The sequence below is a fragment of the Punica granatum genome, chromosome 5, assembly GCF_007655135.1.
Source record: "Punica granatum isolate Tunisia-2019 chromosome 5, ASM765513v2, whole genome shotgun sequence".
NCBI lineage: Eukaryota > Viridiplantae > Streptophyta > Magnoliopsida > Myrtales > Lythraceae > Punica > Punica granatum.
Genome location: NC_045131.1, coordinates 10,100,728 through 10,116,246, shown reverse-complemented (window position 1 = coordinate 10,116,246; position 15,519 = coordinate 10,100,728). Strand labels below are relative to the sequence as shown.

At 39.9% G+C, this 15,519-nt stretch overlaps 4 protein-coding genes and 1 non-coding gene across 5 annotated transcripts; 3 read left to right on the top strand and 2 right to left on the bottom strand.

Moving 5' to 3' along the window:
- Positions 1-86: 86 nt before the first annotated feature.
- TRNAG-UCC lies at positions 87-158 on the top strand. The gene has a single exon. It is a non-coding gene; the product is annotated as a tRNA-Gly (tRNA).
- A 961-nt stretch (positions 159-1,119) lies between these two features.
- On the bottom strand, positions 1,120-3,374 carry LOC116207764 (S-adenosylmethionine synthase 5-like). Its single transcript, XM_031540854.1, has 2 exons — positions 3,303-3,374; positions 1,120-2,612 (listed from the first exon to the last, which is right to left on the bottom strand). Exon 2 carries the CDS (start codon positions 2,600-2,602, stop codon positions 1,421-1,423), a length of 1,182 nt encoding a protein of 393 aa, XP_031396714.1. The 5' UTR covers positions 2,603-2,612; positions 3,303-3,374; the 3' UTR covers positions 1,120-1,420.
- A 4,177-nt stretch (positions 3,375-7,551) lies between these two features.
- LOC116208780 (pathogenesis-related protein STH-21-like) lies at positions 7,552-8,992 on the top strand. The gene is made up of 2 exons (XM_031542339.1): positions 7,552-7,832; positions 7,931-8,992. Exons 1-2 carry the CDS (start codon positions 7,649-7,651, stop codon positions 8,227-8,229), a joined length of 483 nt encoding a protein of 160 aa, XP_031398199.1. The 5' UTR covers positions 7,552-7,648; the 3' UTR covers positions 8,230-8,992.
- Positions 8,993-10,761: 1,769 nt separating this feature from the next.
- On the top strand, positions 10,762-12,941 carry LOC116207513 (autophagy-related protein 8i-like). The gene is made up of 5 exons (XM_031540483.1): positions 10,762-10,928; positions 11,026-11,081; positions 12,204-12,256; positions 12,414-12,532; positions 12,661-12,941. The coding sequence occupies exons 1-5, from the start codon at positions 10,883-10,885 to the stop codon at positions 12,747-12,749; spliced, it is 363 nt and encodes a 120-aa protein (XP_031396343.1). The 5' UTR covers positions 10,762-10,882; the 3' UTR covers positions 12,750-12,941.
- Positions 12,942-14,087: 1,146 nt separating this feature from the next.
- Positions 14,088-14,923, bottom strand: LOC116208947 (pentatricopeptide repeat-containing protein At3g22470, mitochondrial-like). Its single transcript, XM_031542524.1, has 2 exons — positions 14,329-14,923; positions 14,088-14,224 (listed from the first exon to the last, which is right to left on the bottom strand). Exons 1-2 carry the CDS (start codon positions 14,921-14,923, stop codon positions 14,088-14,090), a joined length of 732 nt encoding a protein of 243 aa, XP_031398384.1.
- Between the last annotated feature and the right edge of the window lie 596 nt (positions 14,924-15,519).

Sequence of the window (15,519 nt, the reverse complement as noted above, 5' to 3'; positions counted from 1 at the left end):
CATGTCAAAGTGCATTTCAGTACAATCATTTCTGATCTCTTTGTCTGCAAACTTGTTTGGCAGACTTCAATTCAAGACGCCAGCTTGCGTTTGTAGTCCAACGGTTAGGATAATTGCCTTCCAAGCAATAGACCCGGGTTCGACTCCCGGCAAACGCATTTTATTTTTTTCAATGGGTGTGTTTTTTCACACACTATCATTTCCACTAACATTCATTAGTGGAACTAAGTTTTCCACGATCAGCTTTTTCTGCCACGATCATCTTTTGGTGCTTTCTAATCATTTTTCATTTTTTTTTTCAAAATGTTAAAGCTCCACTTTCCACTGCGAGCATGCTTTTAAGTCTTCAATTAGTTCACGTTAGTTGATGGAATGGTGATTCACAAATTTAGACAAAAAAAGAAAAGAAAAAGAAAGACCAAAACTTTCATTTCTTCTTGCCTCACTCTGGAACATAATAGTTCATGGAATGGTGGTTCATAAATTCAGAAAAAACGCATGTTGCCTCACTTTGGAGCATAAGAGAAACTTAGGTAAGGACCTTTTATCTTTGAGATTCTATTCGCAAATTATTGTTATGCCCAAGTGCTTGTCACTCGGTGACGATTCAACTCCATTAACCAAATGCTGGGATTAACCACGATGCATCTAATATAAAGAAATGATACGGTGATAGGACAATGTGATAAGATGTTAATTTCAAGTGGTTTGTGAAAATTGGAAGTTCACTTCATTTATATATCAAACCTAGTTGCACAACGTCTGCTTTTCACACTAGGGGGCATGCAAGTTTTTCCATACAAACTTTGCCTTTTACTAGTGTTTACGCTCATTTTTCACACTTCACGGGATTTTGGATGCGACCATACAGTCGGGTAAGACACGGGATTTTGAGGGGGCCGTATGAGGCTTGATATGAAGTTGGAGGCCCGATGGAGAGGAGAAAGCCCAGCAGCCCAATAGAAAAGGATGGCTCAAGGATATGGTCTTTAGAATAGAAACCCCCCGCTTGAACCGGGTTTGCAATCAAGATTACACGCAAGGTCCTGCCCAAAGCTTACTGCAAAACCTCCATTAGCCAGCGTAAAATATTCGATTTGAACTATAACCATACTAGAATTCAAGAACAAGACCTTTATGGAATTCCACAAAAATATTGCTCATTGGCAAGCCCATAGTTAAAATATTACTACCGCAATGGTCGTACAAAGGTAATATGCCATTTAGGTAAACAAGCAATACAAGACCGACCTCAATCTTATCCCATCGCCACAGGCAATTCTTCTTTCCCCTTTCAAGAATATTTCCCTCTACTCTTAAGAACCCGAAAATAACATCTCTAAGCAATGGCAACGGACCAAATAATAATGATAACAAAAGGAACATAAAAAAATAAGCGGGTTTAATTTCGCCTGCTTCTCTAAGCTTGGGGCTTTTCCCATTTGAGGTGCTTCACCACCTCCCATGTGAAGTCGGGGTCATCCCTTCCGAAATGCCCGTAGGCAGCAGTCTTCAGGAACCTGCCATTGCCGCCCCGCTTGAGGTCCAAGTTGATTGCGATCATCCCGGGCCTGAAGTCGAAGTTCTCCTTCACGATCTTGAGGATCTCCTTGTCGGGGATCTTCCCAGTCTTGTAGGTGTCTACAAAGACTGAGAGGGGCTCGGGCACACCGATAGCATAAGAGACCTGCACAATGCACCTCCGAGCTAGGCCACTTGCCACGATGCTCTTAGCAGCCTGCCTCACAATGTAGGCCCCACTCCTGTCAACCTTGGTGGGGTCCTTCCCAGAGAAGGCCCCGCCACCGTGGGCTCCCCACCCGCCATAGGTGTCAATGATGATCTTCCGGCCAGTGAGACCGGCATCTCCGTGAGGACCTCCGATCACGAATCTGCCTGATGGGTTGAGGTGGAAGATGGTCTTCTCATCGAGGTAATTCTGGGGGATCACAGGCTTGATGACATGCTCCTTGAGATCGGCGGCGATCTCATCATTGGTCACAGTCTCATCATGCTGGGTCGAGATGAGGACAGTGTGGACACGGATCGGAACCATGGCGCCATTGTCATTGTGATACTCAACAGTGACTTGGGTCTTCCCATCAGGCCTGAGCCATGGGCAGGTCCCGTTCTTGCGGACCTCAGTGAGGCGGGCACCAAGCTTGGTGGCCAGCACGTGGCTTAACGGCATGAACTCCGCAGTCTCATCAGTGGCATATCCAAACATATGGCCCTGATCTCCAGCACCAATCTCCTCAGGCTGCTTAGTCAGGTGGCCATGCACCCCCTGGGCTATATCGGGGCTTTGCTGCTCAATGTTCACGAGGACCTTGCAGTTGTCAGCATCAAGACCCACATTGTCAGAGACAAAGCCAATTTCCCGGCAAGTATCCCTCACGATCTTCTCATAGTCCACCTTGGCCTTGGTGGTGATCTCACCGAAGACCATGACCATGTTGGTCTTGGTGCAGGTCTCACATGCAACCTTGCTGTCAGGGTCCTCCGCCAAACAAGCATCAAGGATAGCGTCCGAAACCTGGTCGCAGAGCTTGTCGGGGTGCCCCTCGTTCACAGACTCAGAGGTAAATAGGAAGGTCTCCATTGCGTTCAAGCTGAAAGTGCAACATAACATAACAATCAGTACCCCGAAAAAAGCAGCTAGAACGGCTCAAAGCAAGAAATCAAAGTCATAAAGAACGCAAGCTAATTTAAGTACACTGAACATTGATGTGAATCTGGAGACATTAAACTACTCAAACTACTCCCTGCAGTATTTTGCCTTCAGGAGCTTAGATTTGATCAATTTGACTTGAGCAAGACCCAAAACGTCGTTCTTTTCGACAGATCTATCATGACATTTGGTAAGGAGTGATCCAAGCGGTTCGATATAAAAATTTACATTCAAACAGAGGCATGACTGACCTAATTTCCCGAAGACCAAACAAACTTCTGCCTAATTCAAGCAAGACAGCATGAGAAGGATCAATCAGCGCCGACAGTGATATGTCGACTACTATTCATACTGGCAACTGAAAGCACTCAAAGAAAAAGCACGGGAGAGTTACGGTACACCCGACATCAGATCCCACCTGATATCAGCTCAAAATCCAAAATTTTGGAGAAAATGAACAACATCATCGGAGAGAGAGCTGGAACTGTCCGATCTGAGAACAGGCGGACATCACACTCAACGCAAGCAAATACGCAGCTAAGGACATCGAAAGAACAGCAAAATCGACGAAAAATAAACAGCGCAGGTGGAGAGAAGACGGAGACGAGAGAGAGAGAGAGAGACGACGGACCTCCGAGGGAAGCGGGCAGCGATTCTCGAGAGTTTGTCCAAAGGAGAGAGACGGAAGAGAGAAATGGGGGAGGGCGCGAGGGAGACGATCTATGGCCGGGGCTTTTATAGAGGAAACTCGTCCGGCCAATGTCCCTGTATGCAGACAGATGATGCTCCCGGTGCACAAGCACCTAACATATAAGAATGCGGGCCCCACCATCTCTCACGAACGTCGGCAGATAGTGCGCCGGGAGCAGGAGGATAATGACTTTGGGAGGCTTGAGGGATGACAATCGACGGCTGAGATTTGTTCTCGATGGCTGGGGTGGAAGGGTGCTGGCCGTCGATGTGTGGGGGACGGGAGATATTTGGTGACATGGGAGAAGGGGGAGATCAGCCGGTCGGTGGGAGGGTACCGGGAACAGCCGGTGACCCCCCCAACCCCAGCCTGTCCACCGCTGTCCGTATCCGTATCCGTATAAAGCGGACGTGTCACCGTATACATCTCGGTGAAGCTGAACAACCAGCACATACATCGCTGTAAGGTCTTGATTTCAGTCACTGTAGGCTCCCCTACTTTGGTTCTGACTATAAATCGATGATGCGTTATCGCGCAATCCGTAACGGTTGGATTCCGATTCCGAAAATGAGTAATTAGCAAAACTCAGTGTAGATTCGGGCAACACGCTCTGAAGAATCGAGAATCGAAAACCCATCTATAAAGTTTTTGCCAAGCTATAGCTTTTGCATTCTTGCTCTCTGGATTGACCACGACGCAAGCGAATTCCCGCTCTCTGATTAGAGGAGATGATATGATATTTTTAACACGGAATGACTTTGCTGCATTCATATTTTGTCATCTATATATTTCTAACTCGTTTACAAATATGTACGCGGAAAGGAAGCCGATTATCCCATCAATTCAACATATTTTTTATGAGGTAGGTACTTGTTCTTGATAGTAATACAAGATAGTTGATAGAATGGATTTGGAATATCCTAAAAATCAGCGTGGTACGTGGACTAAGCTCATCGCTACTAGTAATCGCCTCGGGTTATTCATAAATCTATCACAATCACGGACATGTGTCTTGCCTTCAATAATTGAAATGTGCTAATGAATTCATGATTACAACGTGCAACCAAATTCATGAATCTATCGCAAGAAGCATGATAATCCTACGTATGTATGAATAAAATTAAATAATGGGCCCATAATCCTCACCATATAATAAGACCCTCCACTCCTTTGCTTTCCCCTCCATTTTTCCTACAATCCAAAATGCATCTTTCTAATTCATTTCCGTATTACGAATGTCCATCCTATATGTGAAATTTCTAAATTGCAAGGACTGGCTTTATAATATAATAATTTTTATATAATTAAATTTCCAAAGAATTTCAAGAGAGAAAAGAAAGAAGTGGGTATGAGCTTGCATCTTGCTATCTTAAGAAGGGATACCCTGATTTGCTGCAATTGTTATCGTTTTATAATACTAAATGATGAGTAAGATCTCAAAAAAAAAAAAAAAAAACCTCAAGTGATATCGCATAGGGACCACATATGTTGGATATGCACTCTTTTTTCCCTTTTAAAGTTGGCTACTTCTTCCATGCGAATTTTTAAATCTTTCGTACCATATAAAATCAATATGAGCAATTCAATCCTCCCTAGTTAATACGGACATTCCATTGTATATAATGTTTTTTTTTAAGTATTTTTATTCTTTACTTTCATATTTTTATCCCATAAACCTTCAACGTTATTATAAATTGACTCTCATACGTGGACCAATCAGGAAGTGCCACGTCAATCGATTTGGAAAAATCAACCCTATAACATTTGTTCTAGAAATACTAACAAGGGCTCCTAGCTTGCCTTCGAGATGAAGCAGCTCTCAGGCTTGTACAATTCTCCCCTCTTGTGTCCGGTTTGGCTTTCTGGATAAAAGTTGCTATAGATCCCTTCTTATATAAAGTTTGAGAAATTATAATGACGCAACAATTAATAAATATCGCACATCCATTATAAAATGTTGTCTTATGAAATATCGTTAGAGATTACCAAACAACTAATTGCACATAGTATATTTAATTGGCATTAAATATTTTCAAACAGTTAATAGTCATAAAATGGTGATGATTCATTCTACCTGGAAAAGAAATGGTCATGACTCATGAGCCTTTATAGTAGAATAGATAATTAATACACATATTTTACTACCCGACATTTATTAAATACTACATATTAATAGATGAAAATGCATACTACCATAAGTAATTGAAACAAAATTAGCTCTTTTCATTCGTGTTAAATTTCATATACTAACAGAATTGAACATATATATTAACATTTATAAATGAACAGATATATGAAAAGCATGTGCCATTACACTTGTTGAAATAACATGAATCAACATCATCAGCCCAGATTTGTGATGGGATCGAAAACCTATGAAAAGAATTGTGGTTGAAAATCACATTTTATATAATGAAGGGACAAAATCATGATTTTTCAGAAATATTTTTGAAATTTTACAACGTGTGAAAATGGACAGTCTAAATTAGATTGAAGGAAATCTAAGAATCTATATTAGTTATACATAATATGAAAAAACCCAAAATATGCAATGTAGAATTTGTATTTAAAGTTTAATAATGATTTCGTCAACTTGACTTGCAGGGATACGTTCTATATTAATTTACGAAATAAAAATATTTAGTCAATTTTATTAGTTAATTATAAAAAAACTAAAGGATTCGTCGACATGAATTGATTCTCGTGGTTTAATCTCTCTTTCATTTAAATAAGATTTTGGATTTGAATTTTATAAACAGAGAAAATTCAATTATTGGTGGGAGAATTTCATTTCATCATATCTCAATTATTCCAAATCCATAGGACTTTTAAAATATCATGGTCTGCACGCCTTAAAAATAAAGGGGTTATTAAGCCACATATCCTATAGTTTTACCTTTTTTCAAATATATTTCATGCTTTAAAAATTACTCAAAAATACCAATGGTTTATATCTTGTTCTAAATCTATCCCGCTGTAAATTTATTTGTTAATAAAACGTAAGTGGGCTCCAAACTTATTCCATAATTTTAATTTTTCTCAAATCTATCTCATAATTTTAATTTTTTTCTCAAATTTATTCCGAATAAAGGATCATAGTGGTAAGAATGGGCTCACTTACGTTCCACGTCATCAATACCGTTAAATGTTAACAGAAATATTAATGCCATGATAAATTTGGAACTAAATGTAAACCATGGACTTTTCTAAATAATTTTTAAATCATGTGATACATTTAAGAAACATGTGATACCAATGGATATATGGCGTAATAACCCAAAATAAAAGGAGTCATGGATTAGAAGTCATACAATAAATAAACAATGCCAAGCTTTAAACAATGGATATTTTCTCCTATTATTAATTGATTGAACCATCAAAATCATGGAAGGTCCATGTGGAGCGCATGTGCTCCTGACGAGCTCGCACGTATATTGCACTGATGAACGATGCCCCAAGAAATCTGATATGTCGCGACCTTTTCAATTACGTGCTCAGACTGGATGAGATATGGTGCTGATGAATGGAACCACGTCCGAATTCGTTTGAATCCTCAGATCATTAAACAGACCATGATCATTAACAAGTGAAACTTTGCATATTAAATTCATCTGAAATAGTCAAAATTGAGAATTACCTTCAACGCAAAAAAAAAAAAAAGAAATAGTCAAAATTGAAGTCGGTGACGTTTTTATTTTTCAGTTAATAGGGAAACTGTTCAAAATTTGAGGCATATCGCACGCCAGTCACATGGAGAAACCATTGGATTTATGGGCGGATTCGATTCCACTGCATAGTGACAATCTTTTCGATCGATATAGGATCATAATTTGATTATATAATATACTCTCTTTTTTTTATTATAAGGGAGGTCTATGAACACAATAATTATATGGTATTCTTTGTTTTGTACTCTTTGGGTTTCTTTGTTCATAGTGTATTTGAGGAAGCAGCTGCAGTAAAACTAGCTTTTGACGCCGACAAATTTCTTGCAAGATATGAAGAATCATTAACGATCCATCAAATGATAGTTCAGCTTCTGTGATTACTAAAGACATGAAAACAATTCTGCATTATAAAAGATACTGATCAAAGCCATTGCTGATCAGTCCAATATGGAGTTCGACGAAAACCGTGGAGTTGGAAGTGAATACTGCAGTTTTTTCACCTATATAAGCTCATGTGATCTTCCTCATCTCTGCACACAATCAGAGCTTGATAATAAAGTACTAGAACCCGATCTAGCACGTCCTTTGTCAATGTTCATCGCCTCTTAAGACACAGAAATGGCGGTTACCTGCTTCACCCAGGAATTTAGTATTTCCATCGCTCCATCGAGGATGTTCAGCCCTGAACCTCAGACTCCCACAACCTCTTCCCCAAGATTGCCTCTCAGGGTATTAAGAGCATTGGATTTGTTAAGAGAGATGGCGGTGTTGGAAAGCATCAAGCAGACCAACTTCGCCAGTGGTTAGTAGCGTTTGTTCACCTTTTTATATGCTCTTTCCATGCTAGCTTGATTGCTCCGTTTAGTAGGAGCGTTTCTGATTTACTTTTCTTTATAATAGGTGGCCACCTGCAGTGGTTGAAGCACAGGATTGATGCTATTGACACTGAGAAGCTCATCTGCAATTACACCCGGATTGAGAGCGATATCACATTCGATAAGATTGAGCCAGTGGTGTATGAGGTGAAATTCGAAGCTTTGGGCGACAGAGGGTGCCTCTGCAAGATGACGAGCGAGTACCACGTCAAGGCAAGTGTGGAGCTGAAGGAGGAAGATATCAAGCAGGGCAAGGACAAGGCTATGGGACTCTACAAAGTCGTCCAGGAATGCCTTCTTGCGAGTCCTGAAGCCTATGCCTAAACAAGCAATTTTTTTATTGTTTCCTATGCTTGAACAAGGTGGTGTATTTTTTTCCTATCTTCCTGAATTTTTTGTCATTGAAAGTCGTTAGATGTTGTGAAAGAGCCAACAAAATAAAATATGTCTTGATCTTACAGCGTACTTTTCGACTCATGAGTATAGTCTTACATTTATTCCAGATACTGATCCAAGGGGTTCCCGAGTTGTTGTATATGAAATTCCGGGGTGAATGCGGACCTCATCACTCTGGAGCCTGTGTCTTCTTGCCATCAGTTTCATTCCAATGACTAGAATGGGGTAAGGTTCCCCTGGCAGAGGGTCATTGCCTTGAGCTGCAAGAATGAAAAGAAAGAAATACGCTCCGCCCTAGTTCGGTATTCTTGATGTCTTGGTCCAAGCTGAACAATAACGAATGGTGTCACCTGCGGTAAGGCTCTAATCCTCGATCGACTGCCACAACCTCGTCCTTGAGATCTCTGGGTGTATCAACGCATCGAGTTCATGGCAGAAGCCGGTGGTGCTGGAATCATCAAGCCGAAAAGCTCTGCCAAGGTTCAGCATCCAATTCAACTCTCCATGTTTTAATACAAAGGAAAATTTCATAATTTTTATGGTGAAAAAACAGTTGGTCTGCCAAAAAAATAAGAAGTGGGGCGTTATAAACTTGGAGCCAGAACCAAGGCAAAATCGAATTTCTAAATAGAAATGATGATCATCCATAAAATTTAAATATAGAACCGAATGAGAGAAATCAGAGTTCGTTTGTGCTGAAGTCTTGGAAGTAAACTAGCTCGACCAGTTGCAACTAAAGATTTTCCAGAAGAAGGGACCCCACATGGTAAGAGGACAGGCTCAGAAGAGGTGGTTCCAGGAAAAGAAAATCCAATCAAATCGTATATCACTTGATACCTTCACTCGCATTGGACATATATAAAGTGTCACCCGGGAATGGTACGAAGACTGCTTGAAAAGGCAAAGGAATGGAACTAGATGGCTTGAAGTCCTTAGCAGTCCCATAAAGAAGCGAACACGAAGCTGAGGAACGAAGTAACTCCAATAAAAGGAGAGGAACGAAGCTTCGTGTTTGTTTTCTTTCAAAGCCCGTAAAATCATGAGTTCCAATGGATATGATGTTTCAAAGAAAAGTTTTATACATTATAAATCAAATTTTTGTGAATAAATAACCTTATTTGACCTACAAAACAAACAATATTTTCTCCTTCTTATATAGTTTTCAAACGTTGATTTCCCACAGAAGTGAGTTTTACAAAATATTATAAGTTCAATCTTCATGCTATTTTCCCCCCTTAATTAGATTAGAAAGGGCAATAATTAGTTCGACTTTGATTTGGTAGACTCAAGTTTCCACTTTTTTTTCCTCGGAATAATTCACATTTTATATGAGGCTCTCAAATTTAAGTTTTTATGATGAGTTGACTTGCCATAAAAATTGAAAACATAAAATCGCAAGTTTCTAGGTAAGGATGTTCGTGGGTTTCTGTAAACGGGTTTTGACTCATCCTAGACCCTAATAGGTAATTAAAGGGATAACCTTTAATACTCGATCTCCCAACTAAATTAGTCAGACTCTATTAGACTTTTGGATACCAAGATACACACCAAAAAAAAAAAAGGGTTTTACTCGTTCGGTCACGTGAAGGGTTTAGAAATTCTTTGTTAAACCCCGTAGGATTTGGGAAGGGTTTGATACTTTGTATCAAAATCTATTCCAAATCCATTGAGGTATAATTATTAAAATTCCCCCATTCATTTGTTAAGTTTACAAAATATATTCAATTAGTGTTCACCCATCACCCTCACCCTTACCCTTGACATCTTATTCTCATGCCTATCATCCCCGCGTCTCTCTCTGCTATTCCAGCCTCTGCTCATCGGTCAAGTACTGATCTTCTCGAGCTATTACACAGTTCCATCAAAATCTATTGTTTCCTCCTCGTTGTATTGGTAAAACTTGATGTCATTGAACTCTTTCGATAGTGACATTAATTTAATAAGTGTTTTTATTCTTGAAACTCGTTTGGTATAGTATTTGCTTTGTTGTCGCTGCTATTCAAATTTTTTTTTTTAATGATGGCTAAGAGTGTATTTACGAGTAAAAGATGGGTAAGAATCCGTTAACTTAGTGGGAAGAGTTTGAAATATTTCTCTAAATTCTTAATGGGTTTGAAAAGAGTTTAGAGATCGATCATTTCCTAAGAGTTTGGATTTGGGAAGGATCCAGCCGTCCGAAATCTTGTCCATGAACATCTCTATTTCCAAGAGTCAAAATCGAGCATTTAACAGAAACGCCCGTAGCTCAATGGGCCCGGCCCATGCTCGGATTTGCCCAAACTGAAACCGGATCTACTCGGCATCATTACTTTATTCTTGTTATATTATTCGTCGTCGTAATCAGCGGCCGACGGTAAGAGCAAGAAAACGACATCGTGTGGTTGCCGTTTCCGCTGTTCGCGTTTGGCTGTGAGCTGTGTCTGTCTCTTTCTCGGCAACCGATTCATAGGAATAAAAAAAAAACTGGTTCTTCAGCATCACACGTTTCGCTCTCTCCCTTGTCTTCCTCATTCATTCTCGCCGCTCTCTCTACGTCTCTATTTATTGTCTCCTCTCCAACGTCGAAGCGTGTTCAAATCAAATGGGGAAGATTACGATCAAGTCCTTCAAGGAAGAGTTCCCCTTGGGTTGGTTCCTCCCATTCCTTTTCACTTCCATTCTTTTGTTTGGTTTTTGCTGCGAGGATTGTAGTGTTTTTTATTCGGGTCTTGTCGATTGGTGCAGACAAGCGTGTTGAAGAATCCAAGAGCGTAATCGTCAAATACCCAGATCGTGTTCCTGTAAGTTCTTCCCCAAAGTTGTGCTTTTCCTCTCAGTTTTGTCCTTCCATTACTGCTTCAGCAGAGTTGGTGGTAAACGAGACATGCTGAATTGGTTCAGTTCCATGAGTATGTTGGAAGGGGCGGAGCCAATGTATTGGAAAGGGGGGCAATTGCCCCTAACTTTGAATTTTTTAAAATTTTGTCCAAAAGTATGTGTATTTATGAGTTTTTCTATGTAAAATTAGTATTTTATCCCTGAAAAAAAAATATTTATATCAAGTAACATTTTTGCCCCCCTTGGATGAAAATCCTAGCTCTGCTTGGATCCTAAGTTTTAGATAGGGAGGGATCATTCATTGGGTCAGCGAGGTTGCTCCCGTGCAAAGTTGCAGACTTAACTTCTTCTGCAAGAAAAAATGGATTCTTCCTTGTTTCAAGTCTGCTCGCAAATGAAAGTAGAAAAAAGAATTTGGATAGAGCTTGGCTTGCACTGTGTAAAGAGATATGCCTCGGTAGTGTGTCCGGGCATTTTGGTCGTAAACCTGTGAGTTGTTTTGATATTTGGTTGGGTGTGAAGTTTGAGTGTCATGATGGTCAATTTGAGTGCAAATGGATCACATGTGCTGTATATGCTCGGTTCTTTTGTGTGTTGCTGCCCAGAAAACGAATGGATGTTGTGTAGTGTTCATTTGCAGCCGTCTTCAGGTAGGATTGAATTGGAGTCGAACTTTACCTCATTTCACTGGATGCCTCTATCACATATATCTGCAGCCCATGAGAAATTGGATACCCCCTCAATTTGTTAAGGGGGCTTGCATATTGTTGTTTTTCAAGACCAGAGGCCATGTAGCATTTCAGTTTTAAAAATTCAAAAACCAATTATCATCTCTAGAGCGCCTTAGGTATTTATATGAGTGAATGGTATTGTCCAATGTAAATGGTGGGGGAGGACCTCAGGAATGAGTTGGCTCATGTTTTCTGGTCGAAGTGAATGTCTAGTGAACTTGGATGTCCAGTCTATCTGACATGAAAATTTCAAAAAGGAACTTGTTTTGACCCGTTTATGGTTTAAGTGTTTTGGAGAAGCTGTTAGGTCCTTGCAATTTTGACAAAGTTTTCGTTTGTTTGATACTTTTGTAGGTGATCATTGAAAGATATTCAAGGACCGACCTGCCTGAGATGGAAAAGAAAAAGTAATCTTAAACCATTGCTTTCATTTCATTATTCTTATGACAAGACTGAATTGCCGGCTGTCATTTGCCTCGGTCAAGATTGTTTGATTGCATCTCCAACTTTATATTGCTTCGCCGAACTTATTACGCTTCTGCCCTCTTCCATCTGTTCTTTTAGATTTCTGGTCCCTCGGGATATGTCTGTTGGTCAGTTCATCCACCTGTTAAGTAGCAGGCTGCACATAGCTCCTGGAAAAGCCCTCTTCGTGTTCGTGAAGAATACCTTGCCATCGACTGGTAATAAAGCATGTTTTGTTCACACACTTTTTAATTCAACATGCTCTATCACCTATGGGATTCATTTACTGCTCTCTTTCTTTCCTGCGATGTGATATTATTACTTATCCACATTTACTGATCTGCAGCGAGCAGAATGGATTCGATCTACCAGTCCTTCAGGGACGAAGATGGGTTTCTGTACATGTGCTATAGCACTGAGAAGACCTTTGGCTAATAAGAGAAACTGTGAACATCTGTGAATAAAAACCTGTACTTTCTGCAATGTACATTCCGTTTACTCAGTCACTGGTGGAATCTGAGTTGTTGATTCTCTCGACATTCTCATGTGTAAATATGTAACATTCACATGTCAATTTGTAAATGACTTATGATTCATCAATGAATGGGGGAATGCTTCTTATTCTTACCTGGCATGAGTTATACTTCTGCGTAGATTCCATGCAAATTTCTCTTATGACATTTGCTAGAGAGAGAAACTACTGTCGTTTCTTGGATAAATTGTACTGGTGACCCAAAAAGTTTTATAAATGTTTCAATACGGTACAAAAAGTTTTTTTTGCTACTTGATGGTGCAAAATGTTTCAAAGTTATTTCAGTATAGTACAAACCGTCATCTCGCCATTGACACCATCAAGCCGACGCTGATAGTGCAAAATCGGTTTTTGTGGGACGTTACATGATGGTGCAAAATGTTTTGAAGTTGTAATTTAATAGTACAAAATGTTTTACGTAAGTTACATGATGGTACAAAATTTACAGTCTTGTAAAGGACGGCTTGACGGCGTTAATAGTGAGATGACAGTTTGCACTATACTGAAATAACTTTGAAACATTTTGTACCATCAAGTAGCAAAAAAAACTTTTTGTACCATATTGAAACATTTGTAAAAAATTTTGAGCCGCCAGTGCAATTTACCCTCATTTCTTTTTAAACTAAGCGTCCTCTCCAATTTGACAGTGCGATCCTTCAACAAGGTTTGCAGAGCATTGATTTTCAATATAAAGCAGTCTCAGAGCCCGGTTTCCATTGCAGCTTTAAGTTTAACTCGCCTTTGCAACAGGAGCTATTCTTCGGCTTGCGGTTAATGTGGAGAGTTCGAGAATATTGCTGGTATGATCATACTTCACATAGAATCATCTTTGATATCAATGGGATGCCTTCCTCTGATATGCGCGGTGCCAATCAATAATGAGAACAGAATAAACATCACCTGCAAAATATACAGCCTTCATCAGATGGAATGACATGTCGGAGAAATTCTCTGTGTTGTTCACCCGTTGTTATAGACTATAATATAAGCAGGGATGGTTTGGAAAGTTGGAAGTCATTACTATAAATTCCTCCTACTGAGCTAAACAATTGCCTTAAAAGCTTATGTACTTAAGGGAATAGCATCAAACAGAGGTTAACATAACTGCACGTCATTATCTTAGTTCCTGCATGCTTCAAGAAAAATTAACATAACATAAGGTACAAAAAATTTACCAAGAAATGAGTCAGCTGCTTCAATTCTCCTCGGGTTCGAAGAAAAAGTGACATCAACCACATTCATTAAAGATCCTGTATTAGCTGTAGAATTGATGGATCTTCAGATGATAGATCCAGCAAGAGCTCTACTGTTGATGCATCTGCAGGGAGGCCTTTCTCATTCATTTGGCGGAGGAGCTGCTCCACCCTTAACTTATCTCCTTTTCGAAGAAATCCTCTAACCAGGACATACTACGATCCTGCATTCTGGACGCATCCCCTTCCTTCCATCTCATTAAACAATCCGAAAGCTAAGTTATTTGACCTTCTTTACACAATCCATTAAGCAATATGGTAAAAGTCTTGACATCAGGTTCCACCTCTCGTTCACGCAAAACATCGAAGAGTTCTCTTGCACGGTCGAGTCTCCCATTGATGCACAGACCGTTAATGAGGATATTGTAGATCGCAATATTGGGTTTCAGACCATGGTTTTGCATGTGCATAAATAATACCATTGCCCTATCCATATGTTTCGCTTTACACAAGCCACATAGCAAAACAGCATATGTTTGAAGATCTGGTCGTTGCCCAGTAACTTGCATCTCCTCGAATAGTTCCTCGGCAGAATGAAAATGCCCCACGAGACAGAAGCCGCCTATGAGGGTGTTGTATGTCACGACATTAGCACTCAAACCCTTGTCGAGCATTGCCTGATACTTAATCCGTGCTTCATTGACTCGTTTGGCCTTACAAAATCCATTGATCAATGCGTTATAAGTGACTACATCAGGAGGGCAATTCCTCTCAACCATCACGTCAAATAACTTAGCAGCATCATTCACGCGATTATGAAGGCAGTATCCATTAATCAGTGAATTGTATGTGAATAAATTGGCTTCCACACCTTTCTGGGCCATCATTTTAAACACAGCGTTCCGCCTCCGAAAGCTGCCCTTGTTTACAAAATGCATCCACCAAAATACTGAAGCTACTGACATCTGCACGTATTCCCCTCTGCACCATCTTTTCAAATAGTCTTTGGACCTCATGCCATTGCCCTGAATTGCATCGGCATCCAATCATCTACTGTCATCATAAAAACTACCCACACTACCAAGTTTATAATAAGTATGATCTAATGGATTTGGCTTATGATATTGAGGTATTTGAGTGCTCATGGATCATTTAAAGAAACTTCATGAAATTATCTCTCTTTTGTTCTTCTAGTACCTGAAGTACTCCTTCGAAAATCAAGATGGTGGAGCTGACTTCGTCTACCGTGGTCCTTTCCTTAGCAATCCGGTAAAAGTACAAGTGCAAGAACAAACTCCTTGATTTTCTGGAAGAATTAAAATAACATCTGATAAGGATTTAAGATATGCTATAATATCCCCGATTAGCTTAGTAACAAATATTAAGTCTATTCCAGGACTCATGAACAGATTTCGACGCAAATGTTTGAACAAAAGATTCATAAACTTTCTTAAAAGTTCTTGGGTCTGAAATTAATTTC

Bases quoted from the DNA above. Each gene is read 5' to 3' on its own strand.
- LOC116208780 (XM_031542339.1), top strand. From the start codon at position 7,649: ATGGCGGTTACCTGCTTCACCCAGGAATTTAGTATTTCCATCGCTCCA. The intron at 7,833-7,930 runs GTTAGTAGCGTT...TCTTTATAATAG, and splicing joins GCAGACCAACTTCGCCAGTG to GTGGCCACCTGCAGTGGTTG.
- LOC116207513 (XM_031540483.1), top strand. From the start codon at position 10,883: ATGGGGAAGATTACGATCAAGTCCTTCAAGGAAGAGTTCCCCTTGG. The intron at 12,257-12,413 runs GTAATCTTAAAC...CTGTTCTTTTAG, and splicing joins CCTGAGATGGAAAAGAAAAA to ATTTCTGGTCCCTCGGGATA. The intron at 12,533-12,660 runs GTAATAAAGCAT...ACTGATCTGCAG, and splicing joins GAATACCTTGCCATCGACTG to CGAGCAGAATGGATTCGATC.
- LOC116207764 (XM_031540854.1), bottom strand. From the start codon at position 2,602: ATGGAGACCTTCCTATTTACCTCTGAGTCTGTGAACGAGGGGCACCCC.
- LOC116208947 (XM_031542524.1), bottom strand. From the start codon at position 14,923: ATGGCCCAGAAAGGTGTGGAAGCCAATTTATTCACATACAATTCACTG. The intron at 14,225-14,328 runs GTCAAATAACTT...TTCTTCGAAAAG, and splicing joins TAATGGATTGTGTAAAGAAG to GAGATAAGTTAAGGGTGGAG.